The sequence below is a fragment of the Miscanthus floridulus genome, chromosome 17 (genome assembly GCF_019320115.1).
Source record: "Miscanthus floridulus cultivar M001 chromosome 17, ASM1932011v1, whole genome shotgun sequence".
Lineage (NCBI taxonomy): Eukaryota > Viridiplantae > Streptophyta > Magnoliopsida > Poales > Poaceae > Miscanthus > Miscanthus floridulus.
In genome coordinates, this window is record NC_089596.1 from 48,645,630 (window position 1) to 48,666,537 (window position 20,908).

Consider the following 20,908-nt stretch of genomic DNA (forward strand, 5'->3'; position numbering starts at 1 on the left):
AGTGTCCACATCAATCACACATTGTGCATGAAATCCTAGAAGTTCACTAAACTGTTTCCATGGGATAGAAAAATCTTTTCCGAAAAGTCTAAATGATACTTCCGAATCAGTGGGTTTCAAGGTGCATAGAAATTCAGTAGTCAAAAGCTTAGACCCTGGCTCATTAATTTCCCAAACATCTTCCCATCCTATTGCCCTAAAAATGAGTTCAAACTCAGTGTTCATACCTGTGGCTTGTAGTAGAGCTGGATCGTAAGCGGGAGTGAGGACAAACCTCCGGGTCTTTAGCTTCTTGTAGATGTCCTTCTCCATATCGCCCTGGAACTTGAGTTGTTTCTCTTGCAAGAGGACATTTCTCTCCGTGGGGGCTGAACAGGATGACACTCCGATAGAGAGAGATGGAGGATCGACCTCCATGTCAGTGCTTGCCTAGGACGATGAACTTCTCGCTAAGCGAAACGACACCGCACGCTTGAGCTTTCCGACGATTTTCCTCATTTTCTTGCAAAATAGACAAAAGACAACACAACTCATGGAATGGGATTAGGAAAATAAAAATGTTAGCAGTTAGCCATCCAAAGTCAGTCATCTAGAGGGTTAGTCGTCCAAGATAAATATTCTAATCAATATTTTGGCACGACTTCCACCCTAATTCTGTTTAGTTTTCTCTCTTGATTTGGACATCACTACCACTCTCAAACCCTCTCTTTTTTGCTCAAATTTTAGCAGCACCTCTCTCTCTCTCTTACTCAAGATTTTAGCAACACTTTCCCTCTCAATTTTCTTACCCTTTTCTCCCACTACAAAATTACTTCTACCAAGAGAATTTTAAACTGTGAAAGTGGCTTCTGGAATTTTGGACTTAGGAGTGTGAATTGCAGTTGTGTGTGAGGCCGAGAGCAAGCGGGAGGAGTTGGATTTATAGGTGGCGCAGCAGCAGGCTGGCCAGCCAAGTGGTGGGGCTGGCCGGCCCCTCCTCATGGCCAAATGGCCTCTCCATTTTCTTGATCCCTCTTTGCTTCGTGCTTAAGCAAATGTTGGTGCCCGTTGGTTCTCTCTCGGTGGATATGGCCGGTGGAGAGCGATAGTGGAGGATACAAAGGTGAAAGTGGAGATATGGAGGTGATGGAAGTGATAGGTGGTGGTTGAGTGGGTCCCAAGTGTTTGTATTTCTACTGTATAAATAAGTATATATGTATGCAATAAAAAATATTTTAGGAAACTATGAAATATAAGAAAATGAATGATGGCATTTTAAAAATTTTATGCCTCCACAGTAAATATTTCTTTACAGGGTTTTTACGCTTGTAAAAATTATTTATTTGGGGCTCGAATTTTTATAATGCCATGATGAGAATTTTTATTTTATAATGCAGGTGTTGAAAAGTAAATATGTCGAAGTAAAGTATAATGCGAAAAATGATTATGGGTAACTACCGAGTTACCTCCCGGCGAGGGTTCGGCATTTTAAGTCCACCGAACTAGACTTCTCTATTCACGTTTATTCTTCAGGTGTGTCCTTCGGTCCCAGAGATGGAGACCTTGACGGATGAACTTGTTTCTTACACCATTCCAAATTAGAGCATTGTTCTGGTCTTGGCTTGAAGGCGAATCGCTCTTCCTTGCCGTTGATATGGAATTTGATTTCTCCAACTCCGACATCAATGTGCGCATTTATAGTGCTCAGGAAGGGTCTCCCAAGAATGAGAGATGTCTTCATGTCCTCCTGCATGTCAGGTACTACAAAATCCATAGGAACAAAGAAATTTCATATTTTTACCAGAATATTCTTGGCGATTCCTATAGGGTAGTAGGCCGATTGGTCGGCTAGTTGCAAACACATCGACGTTTGTGAGAGCATTGAATAGTTGAGCTTGTCAAAGACCTTCTTGGGCATGACACTAAAGCTTGCTCCCACATCGCATAACACGTTCTCAAAGTTCTGGCTTTCGATGGAACAATCGATACTAGGACACCCCGGATCCTTCTTCTTGATAGGTGATGTATTTAGGATGGTCACACTACACTCCTCCATTAACTTGATTACTTCAGTGGTGGGCAGTGGTCTTTTGTTGTTGAGGATGTCTCGGAGATACTTCGCATAGGAATATTGATATATAACTTTTGAATTACCTCTACAAACTTACCAAATTGCTCATCCATTTTGGCTTTTTGATTTCTGCATGGAAACGGCAGGAACGTAGTGTCATGAAAATCTTGTTGTAATTCTTGCTCTTGTGGATCAACTTCTTCAACTTCATCGTCCTTCTTCTCCTCCTGTATTGCTGCCAGTATCTTACTTGCCCTTCTCGGATATGGTGGATCATGAGTAGACTTGCCACCTCTTGTGGTTATAGCGTTGACCTTTTCAAGTTTAGTAGCAAAAGGCAGAGCAGCGACCAACTGGGCTAATTGAGATTCTATCTTTTTATTATAGCTAAGTTGGTCTTTTATGGCAGAAGAAAAACTATCCATTTTAGTATTTATGTTTTCTAGGACCTTATCATTAAAAGTAAGCTTTTTAGAAATATTCTCATTAATCCTAGCTTGTTCTAAGATTAAGTCTCTTAAGGATGGTTGCTTGGGATTAAAAGAATTCTAATTTTTACTTGGGTACTTACCTTGGTAAGTTGACCATTGTTGTTGATTCCATCCTTGTCTCTGTTGTTGTGAACCTAAATTGTTGTCAATGATGTTTACATCCTCTTGATATTCAGGGAATTCAACCCCCAAATATTCTCCACATGTGTTTTGAGCATTGAAAGCATTTTTAATGGCATGACGATCTCTCTTGTAATTGTCTCATTATTCGAGCCAATTTAATAGTACGTCCATCTTGGTTGACAGTGCACACACCTCTTCTAGCACTCATTCGCTCTTATTGCATGATTGAATGTTGCATTGGACCAGCCTTGATTAGTGGCTTTCTTTTCCATAAGAGTTTCAGCTTTTCCAAGGGTGAGTGACATAAATGATCTTCCAACAGTGGCACCAAGTTGTTCATGAGCTTTCTAAGTTAATCCATGATAGAAACTTTGCATGAGCAACCAATCTTCCATTCCATGATGAGGACAATCTAAAACATATTCTTGGAAATGTTCCCATGCTTCTAGAATGGTCTCTCCCTTCTGCTATTGGAAATTGGAAATCTTTTCTCTTAAGGCATTGGTCTTGCCTATAGGGAAGAATTTTTTTAGGAAGGATTTCGAACATTTTGCCCATGTATTGATGTTATCTTTGTTGGTGTAGAACCATTGCTTCGCCTTTCCCACTAGTGAGAGTGGAAAGAGGCGGAGTAGTATGATATCTTGAGCAACGTCCTTTATGGTGATTGTGCTGCTTATCTCTAGGAAATTCTAAAGATGAGCACTAGCATCTTCATGTGCCTTTCCACTGAATGAAGTAGCTTACACCATGTTGATGAGGCTTGGCTTGAGCTTGAACTCAAGGTTGTTAGTTTTGAGTGTTGGTCCAGTGTGGATGTTCTTAGTGCTTAGAGTAGAGAATTCATGTAGAGTCTTTTCAGCCATAGCTTCATAAACTGGTGTTGAGATTCCTCTTGATTGGTTGATTTTGATTGATAGTTGTTAGTGAATCACAACCAATCCTACAATACCCAGTATAAGATATGAACAAAGACAAATAAGGGTAAGCCTGCTAAAGCAGAGGTGTTATGATTTTATCAATAAGTATTTATTTGATTAATTCTCTTTAGCCATGTGCCCCTCCCCGGCAATGGCACCAGAAATGCTTGTTGACTTTTCTTAGCATTATTTTTTACTAAGTTGTCATCCCTATCATGATGCCAGAAATACATGGTTGGTAATTATTCAGAAATGCTTGTTGACTTTTCTTAGCATTATTTTTTACTAAGTTGTCATCCCTATCATGATGCCAGAAATACATGGTTGGTAATTATTAATGACCTTTGTAAACTCAGAGAAAATTATATATGTTAAAGTATCCGTAAGCGCACAAATAATATACCATTGTAGCATTTCACCTGGGAGTATACCGAGTATGGTTATTTATATTTTATCCACAAGGAAGAGCTATGGGATTGTTGGCATAGAGATATTGACAAATATGTATACTTATGATAAAACCACTCTCATGCTATGGTAGGGGTAAGTCAAATGATAAATAAATGATAAGTGTGAAGCATTGATAGTAATTCCAGAGATAAAAATAGAGACTCATAAAATGTAGTGTAGCTAGGCAGGAGATTCGGTAAGAGCAAAAGATTCCTAAGTCATTCCTTATTTACTAAGTCTTTTGTACACCCAAGGAACATTACAAAGGAAGATCAAGAACAGAGCTTGTCTCTGTCGATGAAATCTGGTCGGCAGTCTACCAAGGGGTATATCCATGGTAGAAGATGATCGGTGGAGGTGCACGTAATAGGAACCGGATGGTGACACAAGGCGCAGAGACAGCGATTTAGATAGGTTTGGGCCGTCTAATCGATGTAATACCCTACGTCATGTGTCTTTGTTAGATTGTATTGAATATAAGATGAATTCGAGGGGGGGTACCTGCCTGCCTTATATAGTCTAGGGGCAGGGTTACAAGTCGGTTAGATCTAGATCTATTTGGGTATATGGTAAGTATTTACAAGGAATATGATATCTATCATATCCGATCAAATCCTTCTCTATCTTCAAGATTCCTTCCTAAAACCATGTGATGCATGCCGATCAGTGTCTTGCATCACACGCCTTCTTCTTTTGGGCTAGACCTCCCCAGGTGGTGTGGCCCATGTCCATTATCGTGGGTACCTGGGGTTATACCTCCACACAGCTAGTCCTCGAGCACCTTGTGTCCACTGAGCAACACTGTCTTGAGCAGGTCTGAGCAGTTTAACTTGGAGTCAGACAGTTAATCTGGCAATCTGACCAGTCTAACTAGTAATCCAATCAATAAAATGAAGTGCCGACCTAGTAATCCAATCAATAAAATGAAGTGCCGACCTATTTGACTAGTGATCCGAGTGGTGGAAGTCAAAGTCGACTAGTTTAACTGGTACGCAGATCTCGGACTTAGCCAAATAAGGCTTGCCAGAGGGATGTAAGGGGCTCAATTTTAAAATTTAAAAATTCTCCACCTTAGGTGAAGTGTACACACTTAGGCTTTGTTGGTGAAGTCAGATGATCAACGTCCATGACTTAGTTAAAGAGGATCTTAATATTGATACATGCGCCGCAAGGTGCAATGTATACATTATAGTCCCCGAGACTGATAGTAGGTGAAGAATGTACCTAGTGTCAGGATCTAGGAATTACAACAAACACTTAATCAGGGTAATCAACTCCTAGCTTAGCCAAGAGCACAGCTAGTCTCTAGCTTAGCTAAAAACCAATAGTACATTCATTGCAAGGTGAAGTGTACACACTTAGTCCCCGAGCCTGCTATAAGACAAAGAAACATCTTGTAGCAGGATCAAAGAATGAAGTGTAAAGGACGAAGTCCCCATGCTTAGCACTATGTACATGGAGTAAAATTCAATAATACCAAGCGGTAAAACATGGAGAAAATGGAGAGTGCTTAGCACTAGATTGCTGCGATAGATATACTTAACAAAGCCCATGACATGCCACCCAAGATTAGCACCCTGATCTGGACAGCATGGAAAACCTTGATATCACACATGATGTGCAGCGTCGGCAAAACATAGTAAGCCAACAAGCAAATTGGCAGACGAAGTCCCCAGCTTAGCTGGCGAGCCCCCAGTGTAGCTGACGATGAAAATGACAGACAATCTGACTAGTTGGTTGGTGACGAATCAAGTACCGAGCAGACCAACCAACTGGTCAGTGGCGAAGTGAGCGCAGAGTAGAAGTGAATGCCAAAAAGTCTGACCAATTGGTTGGTGACAAAATCATGAATCTAGTGGTCTGACCAGTTGATCAGCAAAGAAATCCAAAGGCCAGATGGTGTGACCACACAGACGATGATCCTACAATACAAATATGTAGGATGGGTAGTACATGATTTAAAAATAAAATAGATGAACTCGGTGATGAAGAAAACAGAGTGGAGTTTATCGGGAGCAATGTATTGGTGAATTTTATATCCCGCAGACCAGTTTATGTTTATTTGGAGTTTATTCATAGTTGTATAAAGAACAAAATCTCTGTGCTAAGCACTGGACATAGAAGTAAAATTTGGAGAGTGCTGAGCACTTAAAAATAGAGAGAGTACTTAGCAATTAACCGTGGCGAACTTTGGAGAGTGCTTAGCACTATACTATGGCGAAATTGGAGAACATGAAGAGATTTGAAGAACAAGGAGAAATTTAGAGAACACGGAGAAATTTGGAGAACATGGAGATATTTTGAGAACATGGAGAGATTTGGAGAACATGGAGAAATTTGGACAACATGGAGAGTGCTTAGCACTATACCATGGCGAACATTGGCAAAAATGGAGAACCATGGCGAAAATTGGAGACCATGCCAAAAATTGGAGACCGTAGCGAAATTTGGAGACCGTGGTGAAATATGGAGACCGTGGCAAAATTTGGAGACACATGATAAAATATGGAGACCATGGCGAAATTTGGAGACCCATGGAAAAATATGAAGACCGTAGCGAAATTTGGAGACCCGTGGCAAAATATGGAGACTGTGGCGAAATATAGAGACCATGGTGAAATATGGAGACCCATGGTGAAAATTAGAGATCATGGCGAAATATGGAGACCGTGGCGAAATATGGAGACCTGTGGCAAAAATTGGAGATCATGGCAAAAATTGTAGATCGTGGCGAAAATTGGAGATCATGGCGAAAATTGGAGACCCATGGTGAAAATTGGAGATGTAAACCGATGAAGCAGGCTCAAGCGTTCAGTATGCTCGGGGGCCCATTATACCGGCCCAAATAACAATTGACGAAGAAATTGGAGGGGCGCGAAGGAGGTGGCGCAAATATTGTTGTCGGGGACTAGTACTAGGGTACCCAAAGAGGAGGGGCTAATGGTCGTTAAACATTAATTCGTCCAAGCAGTCAAGGGCACGACTATAGACCCAAACTGACCCCTAGGTATGCAGGCTCCGCCTTGCTCGACCTCTGGCCACGGGCTCCACTTCGCCTGACCCCAAGGATGTGCGATCCGCCTTGCCTGACCTCTGGGGGTGGGCTCCACCTCGACCAACACTGAGGCCATGGGTTCCATCTCACCTGACCTTAGAGGGTTGGCTCTGCCTCGCTCGATGTCTGAAGGTTGGCTTCGACTCACTCGACCTCTGAGGGCGGGTTCCGCCTCACCCAACCTCTGAGGATGGGCTCCACCTTGCTCGATGTCTGAGGGCTAGCTCTGCCTCGCCCAACGTCTGAGGGCGGGCTCCGCCTCGCCCAACGTCTAAGGGCGGGCTCCACCTCACTAGACATCTGAGGGTGGGCTCTGCCTTGCCCGACATCCGAGGGTTGGCTCTGCCTTGCCCAACCTCTGAGGGTGGGCTCCGCCTCGCTCGACATCTGAGGGCGGGCTCTACCTCACCCGACGTCTAAGGGCTGGCTCTACCTCGCCTGACCTCTAAGGGTGGGCTCTGCCTTGCCCAACATCTAAGGGCTAGCTCCGCCTCGCCCAACCTCTGAGGGTGGGCTTCGCCTCACCCAGCCCTTGGGTTTGTGCTCTACCTTGCTCGACGGAGACCCATACTGCCACCAACCACTCTAGGTCCCAGTGATTGGGCCTGGGTCAAAGCTCTAACACCAAAAAGGTGACTGGCACACCCTAACACAACCCGTGGCCATGACGGGCCATACCTGGGGATTTGCATCAGGAACATCGTTGGGCGTACCAGCACTGTTCTACATAACCCTCATACGAACAACTAACAGGTGTGTTAGTTCACCACAACATCCGCCAGAACAGAGTGGAGCGCCATGACCAGCGAATGATGCCTGCATGTGGCACCAGTGATGGACAGGGCCATGATGTGAAGCTGTCCCTATTGACGTCTGTAGGGTCGGCAGGACCTACATGGAGGAGAAGAAGGACCTGACGATCCTGAAGGACTTCTCCTCCCTCTCGTTCTCCTCTCTTCCTCCGCTGTAACCCCTGCTTTCCCTTGGCCTATAAAAGGGAAAGCAGGGCATCCCATAAGGACACATGCTCTCTCTCAATGGGATCAAAACCATCATGTTCTCTCAATCAGATGATCGGATGATTGATTCAGCTGATCATCTGACCAACGAACCCATCAAACCCCGAACACATAGCCGAGCAGCGATGGAGCTCTCGTTACCCATTCATCCTCTCCACTAGAGACTTGGGTCATGTCCCTCTCTCGCCCATTTGTAACCCCTACTACAAACTTTTAGTGCTAGTAACATGAGCAGCACCAATGAACTAGACGTAGGGACATCCTGTCCGAACTAGTATAAACCTCATGTCCTCTAAGCACACCATCTAAGCTAGACGCGTAATATTAGAAATTTACTCGTTGGTGTTTACTCGAAACACCAACAGTTGGCATGCTAGGTAGGGGCTTTTTGTGCATCTCAACATCCAACACTAGGCCTCAAATGGCTAGTCACAACATCAGCTAGGTCCATGGCGCGCACGTGCGCATCGGGGACCTAGACTTCATCATCACGACGGAGGGAGAGTTGGCACCGGCTCCCACCGCCATCCAACCTCTCCACCTCACCAGCCTCGACGCAATCGCTGAGGCGCTTGAGGAGCTATAGCTACACACATTGGAGGCCCATGCCCCCGGGGGCGACCAGCTCCGTAGCTTCGACTATGGGAGGTTAGAGCGCCAGCTCAGCACTCTCTTAGGACCCCGACCGTCCCGGGACGACCTATGCCACCTCACCTTCTCGTTCGCCAACGTTATGGCATAGCTTGCTAGAGGAGAGTCGCTCTCCCTAGAATACCTCATTTGGAGCACCCCGACAGCGCTCCTGTTCAGTCTGCGCAATGCTGCAAAGACCGTTGGCCACTTTATGGCACAACATATGCCTCCTTTGCCCGCGAACGATGAGTTCATGGGCATGACCGAATATGTCATAGAATCTTTCCATGACCTCCTCGCAGAGGAGTCAGAGTCGCCCTCCAGCTCTGACTCTAGCAGGGGGAGCCATCACCCCTCTCGTGAATGCTTCATGGCAGGTACCCCCAAGGGACACATCGAAAGCATCCACGAGGAGGAGGCTACCCCAACGAACGATCTCAATGACGAGGTCGAGGGAGATGCAAGGGCCCCACCCCTCCTACGGGTGGAGCAGCTGAAGGCCCGGCACTAAGAGCTCAAGGAAGCATGACTCTAGCTCGAGCAGGAACGTGCAGAGCTCGATTGAGAGATCAAGGGCCATGGAGACGGTGGGCACGCACGTGCCATGGCCCACGACATGAATTGGAGGATCATCGAGGACGATGAAGCCCTCCCACACTTCGCTTGGGTGAGCCAGAACATCGCTGCTGCGGCAGCCTTGCTCCGTGGGCTTCCAGGGGCTGTGACACCCAATGAGCATCAAGCTCATCATGAGATTCGCATGCTACTCGAGTGGGTGGCTGCACAGCAGGCCAAGAGCTCGCTGTCTTGGCAACATGAGCTCGACGCCAGCCAGCACACGCCCTCAGAGTGACCCAACATGGATGCATCAGTCCACCAGGCACCGTAAGGCGGCAGGCCACGCATCATGGTTCTGGTGCATGAGCGTCTTGGCCACAACCGTGATGCTCGCGACACCCTCGATGCCTGCAGGCGTACCCACAATGATGCAAGGGAGGGGGCCAGCCACGGCTACCACCCTCAATGGGGCAGACACTATGACAGCGGCGAGGACCGAAAACCGACCCCGGCCTACCGGGACCTCAGGACTTCGGCCGACATATCCTCAACGCCGCATTCCCACCAAGGTACCGACCACCAACCAACATCCCAAAATACTCTAGTGAAAAGAACCCTAGATTGTGGCTTGAGGATTATCGGCTTGCCTACCAAGCTAGTGGGGTAGATAATGACGATTTCATCATTCGCAGCCTTCCATTGTTCCTGGCCGATTCGGCACGAACGTGGTTGGAACACCTTCTGTCCAATAGAATCCAAAGTTGGGCGGACCTAAAAGGGATCTTCATGGGGAACTTCCAAGGCACGTACAAGCATCCTTGGAACCCCTGGGATCTCAAAAACTATCGACAGAAGGCCAGAGAAACCCTCCATGGGTACATCTAGTGCTTCTCTTGGTAGTGCAACGAGCTACCTAACGTCGCCGACGCCGACGTTATAGGAGCTTTCCTGTCTGGGACCACCTGTGAGTCTCTGGTTCACAAGCTGGGACATAAGGGCCCGTGAACTATCAAGGAGCTCCTCGACATTACCACTAGCCATGCCTTAGGCGAGGAGGCAGTCGGAGCGATCTTCGACCACCTCAAAGGCAAGGCAAAGCGGGATGAGGATGCCGACAAGGACGCCTTAAACCATCCAGTAAGAAGAAGAACAAGCAGCGGTGCGAGGGCTCGCTCGTGGCCACCGCCGATTACATAGGGGTCGGAAGCCCACGGAGGGTACCCTGAACCACTTTAAGAAGGTACTTGAGGGGCCAAGCTCGAACCATGCCTTCCCCATCAAGCATCTATACAAAGATTGTAGCCTCATGGAGCGGTTCTTGTCCGGAGGCTCCAACAAGGAGGAGCACGGGAAGGACCCTGACCCGACCACGAATGACACCAAGGGGAAGGACAATGCCTTTTCGACGCTGGATGGCTGCCTCATAATCTTCAGAGGGTCGGTAGCCTACGACTCTAAGCACCGTCAGAAGCTCACGCGCCACGACGTCTATACGACCGAGCCGGCCACGCCTACCTTCCTCCGGTGGTCAAAGTCCGCCATAACCTTTGATCGGACCGACCACCTAGAGAGTGTCCCGTAGCTGGGGAGATATCCACTCATGGTTGCCGCGATCATCGATATGAAGAGGCTCACCAAAGTACTGATGGATGGAGACAGCAGCCTCAACATCATCTACACCGAGACGCTCGACGCCATGGGCATCGACACATCGCGCATCCGACCAGCATTATAATAGATTCCCTAGAAAAACGTCCCTCGCTGAGTGTCTCCAACCATGGTGCACGTAGAAAAATGCACACAAGATTTTATCTCCATTAAAAATCAAAGGCTAATAAAACGCTCAAATCAAATCCGATGGTCGCCGTTTCATGTTTGATGCCAGGCTTCAAACGCAACCGCACCCCGAGCGCCCTCCGCCTCATCACGGGAGGCTCGCCCCCGCGCCACGCCACCCTGGCATGCCCTCCGCCACCACACTTGCTTGGCGGCCAAGGATTGAATCCCACCCCCGGCGCCTCGAGAATGTCCCATTTTTTTTATACCGCTTCGTAAGCTTCCCCTTCCTCTCCCCAGCTCAAAAAAAAAATCCGTTGGAAATCGTGGGATGTGCAAAACAAAGTGAATGCAGGAGAGCCTATGCCTACGTGTCAACAAAAGGCGCTGGCTGTTGTATCTATGGTTGCCGACACTCAGGAGATGATCACTCGGCAAAGACCACCGATTGTCACTCTGCAGCCAAGATGGTGGCCACCTACTAGCTACGGGATGCCTCAAAATTAATTTCGATGGTGCTTTCGTGCAGGAAACAAATGTTGGGGCTTGGGGTTTCGTTGTGCGCGACCATGAAGGGCAACCGGTCCTTGCTGGTGCCAGAAATCTGGTGATGATCCATAATGCTCTCTTGGCAGAAGCTTATTATGGCCCTGGCTTATCTCATATTCTGCTTGTTTGATTTTTTTTCAGTCGAAACAGTGTTTTTCTCTCACAATAATTCAGTCGGAACAATGTTTTTTTAGTCAATTTCAGCCAAGTTTCAGACCAGCGAACCGAGCCTATGGCTGAAACTGGCTCCGTTCGCTGGTCTAAAACTTGGCTGAAACTGGAAACATTGTTCCGGCTAAATTGTTGTGAGAGAAAAATATTGTTCCAGATAAAAAAAGAAGTCAAACAAACCAAATATACGCCGGAAGCTGCATCTTACCTTGGCATATCTCAGATTGTATTGGAGACAGACTCAAGCCAACTGAAAGAAGCCCTGTCATCTTCATCTATGGAACTAGCGGTTGGTGAGGACTTTTCAGAGATCTCCGGGATAGTTTACTTGATGATTTAAGTTGTGACTCCATATGTAATATTTCGAGAGTTTGCAACTCTCTTGCTCATAACATTGCAAGGAGAGGTTTGGGTTGGGACCCGGGTCAGTCCGAGGTATGGACAGATTTCATCCGTGAATTTGTAATCAGTTTGTGTGCTCGTGAATTTGCTGAGCATGTGTCGATCAATGAAAGACCTTATTTTTTCCTCAAAAAAATACGTAGTTTTACAACTCTTAAAAAGGTATTGCTAAAAAAAAAGATGATCATCTCCAAAAATTTTTAATAATCCGCTCCTAAAACATAGAAGATAATTTTATATTAGAAATCTAATACTATTTCTAAATTATCATAACCACTTTTATATATTCTTTCTCCTATATTTACATCAGGAACTCTTTTCTACTTCTCACCTTTAGAGATTGACCGATCGGGGACGGATACGCACCGGATCCGTACGTCCGCTACGACGCCTAATGTTACACGTAAGGCTATGATTGACAGTACACAAATCCACCTCAATCTACGTTTGGGTGGGATTGAGGTAAATTTCTAAACCATATAGATTGGGGGTGAATTTGTGTGCAACCAAATAAATTTTATCGGAGGAGGAATTCCCATGTGTCTAAATTTTTAGAAGCATGGATTATTACTTGTTGGAGATGCGTTTTTAACGGAGGATTGGGAAGGGAAACAGCGAGATGCTCAAAATCCGTTGCACCCCGCAATCCCCAACCCCGCGCCGCCGCCGACCCCGCCAGGATCAAGGCCCTCGCGCCCGATCCGCCGCCGCGCTGGCCTCCCAGCTCCCCAAACCCTTGGTAGGTATGGACTCTACCCTTGGTAGGCGCCGGCTGAGAACCGGCCGCCAGAACCTCTGCTGGCCACGCGATTAAGGAGATGGTGAGGATCACGGGGGCACAGGGATGCTCACCGAGAAGCTAGAGTGAGCGGGGGTGGAGCAGAGGTGCGGCGCCGCGGTAATGGTGGCGGCGACGGGAGCTGCTACTGGCACCAAGAGGCAGGGAGGGGGCGTGATTTAAGGAGAAGCAGAGGGAGACGCGGCGGTGGGGGGCCTGCACCGAGCGGCCGAACCGCCAGCGGTGCGCGGCGCGGCCGGGCGGAGGCGCCGTCGCCGGAGGCGGGGAAGATGCGGCGCCGCAGATCGCCGGGGGATCGGATGAGGTGGGGGACGGCGCGGTGCCGCCGTCGGCCCATGACCGGGCGCGCTTCCGAGCGCAGGCGCGGCGGGATTGGTGCAGCGTCCGGAGGTACAAGATACGCGAGGCTGGACAGTTACTCCGGCGTGCGGTCGGGCCACAACTCCATGAGCGAACGGATAAGGTAAGGTAAGAAAAGTTGATGCTTCGGGCAGGGAGGGTAGGAGGAGGGGGAGGGCTGGTGGGCACCGTCATGCGGACGCTGCGGAGTCGCTGGTGATGTGCAGCACCGGCGCCATGGGTGTCGACGATGAGGACAGCGACGTGGAGCGGATCGAGATTGGGCGGCCCACGGACGTGCGGCACATCTCGCACTCACCTTCGCCCGTTTCGGCGGCTTCCTCGGCCTCCCCGCCGACCTCGAACCAAACGTGCCGCGGCGCACGCCCAGTGCCAGGTGAGCTCGCCAATGCCGAATGATTAAGCGTTGATTACCTTTTTTTTTCTCTTGGATTTTCCCCTTCAGCTGTAGTTTTGTGTGCCTTCATTTTAAGACTGCTTCCGTGACGGAATTGTAGCTTTCCGATGCCTTCTTGCATCTTCTTCCAGTAGGAGCCTGCAGCCGTCAATTTTTGACTGAAAATCTAGTTTGTTTGCATACATGTATATGACCTGGACTTTATGGCAATCATGATCCAAACATTAGTGAACACCGTCCCATCTAGATTACTACCATTAGTCCATGATGACTTCAATTCATCAGCAATGGCGGTCGAACATGATTTCCTTGTATCCCGACTGACTAAATAGCAGGTTCAGACTGAGTATCACAGTCCATTCTAATTTGTTTTTTTTTGCTTGCTATACGTTCCAAGTCTTTGTCCAAGTGTTTCGAAATTGAATTTTTTTTTCTTGCAGTATAATGGATAACTAAGGACAGGCCGGTGTTATTCTGTGACTTCAATTTGATTATTATGCAGCCTGCTGTTGGCATAGTCCAGCCTGCTGTTGGCATAGTCGGTGTCTGATCAAGCGTAATGGGAGAAGCTCTGAATGATTAATAGAATTTCTTCTTCTCAAATTCAGACAGTGGAATGATCCATATATATTGAAGGTGCCATTTACTGTTTTGTGTTTACCTGAAAATAGTTCATCTAGATGCTGTCCTTGTTTTTCTATGTACTGATAGATATATTATTTGTAGCTGAACAACAATTTGGAAGCTGGATGTGTGAGGGAATTCAAAGCTGTTTGTGAGGGGGAAGAAATAAGCAGCTCTTCCTTTCGGTTGGAACAAATGAAAATAACATTCTAAAATTACAGCCTTCATTAGTAGTATTGCAAGAGGTTGATTGCTTTTCTGGATTCTTGTTCTAAACTACTCCTATATTTGCCTATTTCGTGGCAGGGCATGTTAAGTGATACATCAAATGTTGAATCGGGATCTGATGTTGATGATTTTGGTCCATCATTTCTTCAGAAAGTTTCGGACTATTGTTGCTTCACTCCAGTTCATGAGGAAGTAAGTTTATCCATTTGCCTTTGTTCTTACAGTTGAATCTGATTTCCCTTTGGTACAGTTGGATCTATAGCCAGCTTTGTTCAGGTACCCCTGAATTGTGGTTTGGCATCATCTTTCTATTTTTCTACATATTTTGGTTTCATGAAGCATATAAACACAAGTTCGTTGATTTCTTGCCTCCACTTTCTGCACTAGAGGATCCACTTGTCTCCATTGAGCAGCCCTTGACTGGTAGCACTCAGAAAAAATGACCACTCTCGAGCATGGTGCAGGTCCGGGGAAGGTCCGCCTTCCACCACACGGTGCTCACCTCCTCTGGCGACCTCTGCTATCTCAGCGGTGAGGTGAGATAACGATTTGAGAGATTTATCTACCTTTGTTCGCTCTCCGGTTGCAATTTCAATCTTGGAAATGTAATGAGCATGTCCAATTTCACCTTCAGATATTCCTCTGAATCTAATCCGTGTCAATTGTAGTGCAGTGGAGATGCAACATGGCCTTAGCTGGCTACTGGTGAATGTGTCAATTGTGGTGCAGTGGAGATGCGACATGGCCTTAGCTGGCTACTGGTGAATATTCAGATGGATATATCGGCAGAGACGATAATTTTGGTGTTGCTGGTGTTGATCCAAAGAGGAGACATGAGCTTATCAAGGCAGTTTAACTCCCAACCTGTAAAAATTTCATGGATATGTGCCCATTCTTTTCATGGAGCAGCGTGCTTGCCAGTTTTCAGATACAAGGTTTAGAAAACTGCACTTTAAATTTGAATAGAGTTAACTTTGAATTTAATGTAGCCCGTAGTGTTGGGGACTAGGGGAACATAGTATGTCGAGGCGTTTGTGACAAGTAACGGTGGGGTGCATTGATTCGGAGACGAAAAAGGTGAGGAGCAGATGAGAAATGCGATGGGCCGCTCGGTGATCTCCCTTTTTTTTTATAACTAGATAATACCCGTGTTAAGAGAACTTGATGTGATAAATACTGAAATCCTAAAAAGAAAATACGCACACGAAGATATAAATTTATTGGGAGAGGAATCGAAGGGAAACAATGCAACACTGCAATCCGAAAGGGCTATTAATTACAGGAGAGAAATTGGAATTTGGAAGAGGAGCATAAAGAAAGCACGGATGTTTGAATCATTTATACAAACTGTAAAAAAATTTCTTTTCATTGAGCGCACAAATCTTGTAAAGTCAGACATTACAAATCTCTTGTTTTGATCGGCAGCGTAGACAGTTTTATCCATGCGATAATCCATATATGCCTCCATATACATAATTACCTTTTATTACATTCATGAGTGGCATACTTTTTCTAAAATAATAATAATCCTATGATAATTTTATTTTATTAGTGAGATATTTATCAAGTACAGTAATTAGCATGCATATATGAAAATAAAGTACTGCCTACGAATTAGGCATAATGCAATTTTAGATCATAGAATCTAGGAGCTGTGGGACCCACCTGTCACAATCTCATGGATGCACCACGCTTCCATATGAGCATCCTTATCCTCCAAATCGTATAAAAAACAGAAAAGAAAAATCTCATTCCCACGGTCAAAGGCACAGCATGAGGCTGAGCAGGCTGCACGGGGAGGCGGCGCAGGGATATGGCGAGGAGGGCGTCAGCGACAGCCTGCAGGAGGGCTGCGCGCGACGGCCGGTGTGGGGAGGCAGCAGGCGGACTGCGGACACCAGGTGGACAAGCAAGCACGTCCGAGTCCGAGCACCTCGATGCGCCTCCGTTGTGGCCATCTCCCAGCACGGCGCGAGGACAGGGCGCGGCGTCGTGCGCCATTTTCGCGCGGGTGGTGACCTTCCGGCGGGCTTTGCTGTGGCCGTGCAAGCGGCAACCTCCGCACTGGCAGCAGCAACGGCGGCGGCGCGCGGGGGGTGAGGAACTGAGCGGAAGCTAGAAGCGAGCAGAGGTAGAGTCGCCGGTCGTGAGATCCGATGGGGAGGGTTGGACAGAGAACGATCCATTTTATAGGGGAAGGGTAAGGCGCTTGAAATCACGTCGTGTGACGGCCAGTGGGGGAGCCCACGATCCCTGGGAAGCGGAAGCAAGCAACGCATATACTCCCTCCGTCCAAATTTAAGTGCTGGTTTGCACTTCAAAATTTTTCCCAAAATACCCGGTTCTCATAGGCCTGAACGAGCGCAGCAGTAGCCTAGAATCTTGAAAAGTTCAGACAGAGCAATGCAGCAATAATAATATTTTATTTCCTCTACGGAACGAATGGCCGCGGACGGACAGAGCTGGAGGCGTGGAACTCACCCTGACCACATATTTGTTGGGCTTTGACAATATGCGCGGTTACTTTGTCGGTCTGGCTGATCCGTACAGGACGGCAGCATAGGGGTAGAAAGGTAATTTGCCACCTCCACTAAGTTGCTACGTTGAACCTAGACGTGTGGTTATTGTGGGACCGGAGGGAGTAGGTGATTGTGGAGACAGGTGTTGTTGGCGTGGGTCGATGCTGACGTGGCTTCACGAGAAGCCATGAAAATATGCCAATGAGGTTCTTCTATTTAGGTATAGGAGACAGGAGATTAGAGATAGGAGTTCCAACAAGTTATGTCACCGTGTGGACGCGTCAAGCGTAATGACAAAAACCTAAAGTAGGCCCCTATTTTACGGACATCGCTAAGACATGTGGAAGGATTTATGTTATTTTTAATCCTCCTATATGCATGCGAAGCCCATCCAATGGTTACTGTCAGACTATTATGAACACTAAATTTTTAGTGATCTTTGAAGCAACATCTCCGTCTGCATTTTACAGAAATCCTATGTTCTTACCAAGGTTCCCCGTTTTCATGGCCCACAAAAGTACAGCAAAAGGGACCAAATTAAAGAATCAACCAACAATGATACACACATACGCACAATATGATCTGAGTACATATTGACAAGAAGAGTTGAATCCCAATTCCCAATGGACAACAAACGCATGCACGATAAATTTCAGCATCCACGTCCCATATACACCTTACCGGCCAGTTGGGTGAACAAGCTGCGAGAACACCACACTGTTGGCAATGTCCTCCTCGTCCATGTCCTCGCTGATTAGCTCGAGCGCTGCAGCTGAGGCAGCCATGCTGTCCGCCATAGACACAGTACTACCGTTACTCATGCTTCCTCCGCCCTCTGGCTTCCCACCATTCTCAAAGGTGTCCTGCATCTGCAATGCAAATTCAAGATTCCATAGCACGTCGCCCATCGAAGGTCGGTCTACTCCATGGTCAGCCAGGCACTTCTCTGCCGTCTCGGCATACTTCTTCAGGCAGTCTGGTGCTATCTTGCCCTTCAGTAGCGGATCGATTATATCTTGTAGTGTTCCCTTCCTTTGGCAGCTCAAGGCATGGTCAGCAAGGCTAACCTGCTCCCTTGGTAGGCTCGGGTTCAGTGCAGGCCGTGCGCAGAGCACCTCAAAGAGCACCACACCGTACGAGTAGACGTCAGACTTCTCTGTGAGTTGTTGCCGCCTGAAGTACTCTGGGTCGAGATATCCAAAGCTGCCCTTCACCATGGTGCTAACGTGCGTTTGGTTCATGGCCGTCGGGCCAGTCTTGGATAAACCAAAGTCGGAAACCTTGGCCACCCAGTTCTCATCGACCAGAATGTTGGTCGTCTTGACGTCACGGTGGATGATGGTGTACTTCGCGCCAGTGTGGAGGTAGTGCAGGCCTCGTGCGGCTCCGATGGTGATCTCAAGGCGTTGCCGCCACGATAGTGCTGGCTTTCCACTCTTGTACAGGTGCTCCCGTAGCGTGCCATGTGCCATGTAGTCGTACACAAGGATCATCTCGCCGTCATCCTCGCAGCAGCCGATAAGCGACACAAGGTGCTTGTGTCGAAGCTTGGAGAGCATCTCAATCTCAGTTTGGAATTCCAAAACACCCTGCTCAGATGATGGATTGCTCCGCTTGATCGCCACCTTCGTGTCACCATCAACGATGCCCCTGTACACCTTGCCAAACCCGCCCACACCAATCACTAGTGACTCATCAAAGTTCTTCGTTGCTGCCTTAATCTCCTGGAACGAGAAGTGCCGACACATGGCGGTGATGTTTGGGTTGAGTGCCGCGCTCTTGCCGCCAGACGACTTGCTGGCGTTTGTATGTGAGTTGCCACCATACACTGGCAGCCATCCTGAGGAATGTGACACGCTGTTACCTACCACCCGCCTCTTCTTCGAATGATAAGCCACAACACATATGGCTGCTACTATCCCAAAGGCCGCTGCACCGCCAGCTGCACCGCCAATCACCATGGCCCTGAGGTTGCTTGGCTTGGCTTTGAATTTCCCCGTTGTCACATCCATCTCTGCTTCCTCCAGCATTCTGGATGGGTCAGGATTTGGACCAGCAAGGTTGCCAGAGCTATCACTCATCTTGAATATCTCGAGACCATTCAGGACAGCATCGTAGAACTCTGGCTTCATTGACACGGAAGGGTGTAGCGCGATCCATAGGATCTTATCACCTGGACTGTCAGGCATGAACGTCGCGTAGTCCTTGTACACGGGCACATCCTTCTCTGATGTCCACCCGATGACATCGGCATCTGCCTGTGCTGTCTTGTTGTTGATGTAGATGTCAAACGCCCGTTGATTCACCTTGGTAAGCAACAACTCACAAAAGTGGAGCCGAACGATGTATGTGAAGTTACTGTCCACCTCAAACACCCATGTCAGATTGTAGTTCTGATTCACCTTTGGGTTAGGGCCCATTGACCTGCTGCTGAGGTAGAGGCTCGTCGGTGCTGCATACTCTGCCTCAGGGCTCGAGAACTTTATCTGGACCTTGTCATCAGCTTTATATGTCACACCAACAGCAGCTCCATAGAGGTATGGCGTGTCATCATACCAATCTCGTGATAGCCCAGAGTCGTTTGTCGGTGCAATGTAAGAACCACCGACATTCAACCTGTACATCGTCTGTAAGCTGCTAGCGGCGGTGTCCACGGTCTGGTCACTCAAGCCAACCATCGTGGCCGGGTCAGCAAAGATGTCGGGCATGGAGATGATCTCGATGCCATTGACGAAGGCATATGATGCGTTGTTCATCGCGGTTGGTGTGAATGTGAGCGACAGCGTGCCATCGGTCATCGGTGGCAGTGTGAACTCCCTGATGATGTATGCCTGGCTAAGTGCCTTGGCAGTGATGTACACGCTGAAGTTGCGGAGCAGCGTGATTCCGGTGGACGTAGAGACTGAGAAGAAGAATTGTTCTGCCGGGACGCCATGGTAGGCCGCTGGGTAGAAGTGGAGGCGCAGCCAGTGCCTATCCTTGTCGCCAATGGAAAAGTTATACACGGCTTCCTTGGTGAACACCCGTGCTGACATGTACGGGACAGGTGAGGGAAGCGATGGATCCTGGACATCCGCATCGGCCATGATGGATGACTTCCCGCCATCAATGAGCCAGTTGCTGCCTTGGTCAGTCACCCATTTCCTCCCATCAGCGTCCTGGCCCTCCTTTGCTGAACCGCAATCCACCAATATGGACTCCGGTGGCTTGTACTTCGCCGCGGAAGCCAAAATGACTGCATTGATCGCAATGATGACAGCGAGAAATGCGTCGCGGCGGCAGGCTGCCATGTTCGCATCACGGACCAGTCAGGACAGTTTAATTCGCCGGTGCAGAGGTGTAGAGAAGGGTTTGGTTAGGCCATGCGGTGTTGAGCAAATGAATTCGGGAGGAAGACGAGAGGAGGGAGAAGAACAGAGGTGTGCATGCCTCTGTAATCTCCTCCTCCAAGAGGATGTTTGTTTCGGGGAATAAGGGGCCAAGGGATGATTGACCCAGGGGCTAGCTACCGTTGAAGACAGGCGCACAAGAGCATTTTTCGGGGATGGCAGTGGCTTCTTTATTTGTTTTGGCGCCCGTCTCTCCAGAGGAAGGTGTGGTTCAGCTCAAGCCTAGGAAACTAAAATTAGGTTCCTCGGTATATAAGGGCACGTACAATGCAAAAGGCGCTTAGATAGAAAGAGAAAATACTTTTGCAACTATAAGCGTCTCTTTATGACCTTAATCTACCACGCAAAACGTATTTGAACTTTTGAAGGCGCTTCTGTTCTGGCCGTTAAGTCGC

At 47.7% G+C, this 20,908-nt stretch overlaps 1 protein-coding gene, 1 non-coding gene and 1 pseudogene across 2 annotated transcripts; 2 read left to right on the top strand and 1 right to left on the bottom strand.

Annotated features, from left to right (window-relative positions):
• Positions 1–3,058: 3,058 nt before the first annotated feature.
• LOC136519327 (small nucleolar RNA R71) lies at positions 3,059–3,165 on the top strand. Its single transcript, XR_010774878.1, has one exon. It is a non-coding gene; the product is annotated as a small nucleolar RNA R71 (small nucleolar RNA).
• Positions 3,166–12,636: 9,471 nt separating this feature from the next.
• LOC136517568 (rho GTPase-activating protein 3-like) lies at positions 12,637–15,506 on the top strand (annotated as a pseudogene).
• Positions 15,507–17,601: 2,095 nt separating this feature from the next.
• On the bottom strand, positions 17,602–20,646 carry LOC136517563 (receptor-like protein kinase ANXUR1). The gene has a single exon (XM_066511163.1). The coding sequence runs from the start codon at positions 20,412–20,414 to the stop codon at positions 17,802–17,804; it is 2,613 nt and encodes an 870-aa protein (XP_066367260.1). The 5' UTR covers positions 20,415–20,646; the 3' UTR covers positions 17,602–17,801.
• Between the last annotated feature and the right edge of the window lie 262 nt (positions 20,647–20,908).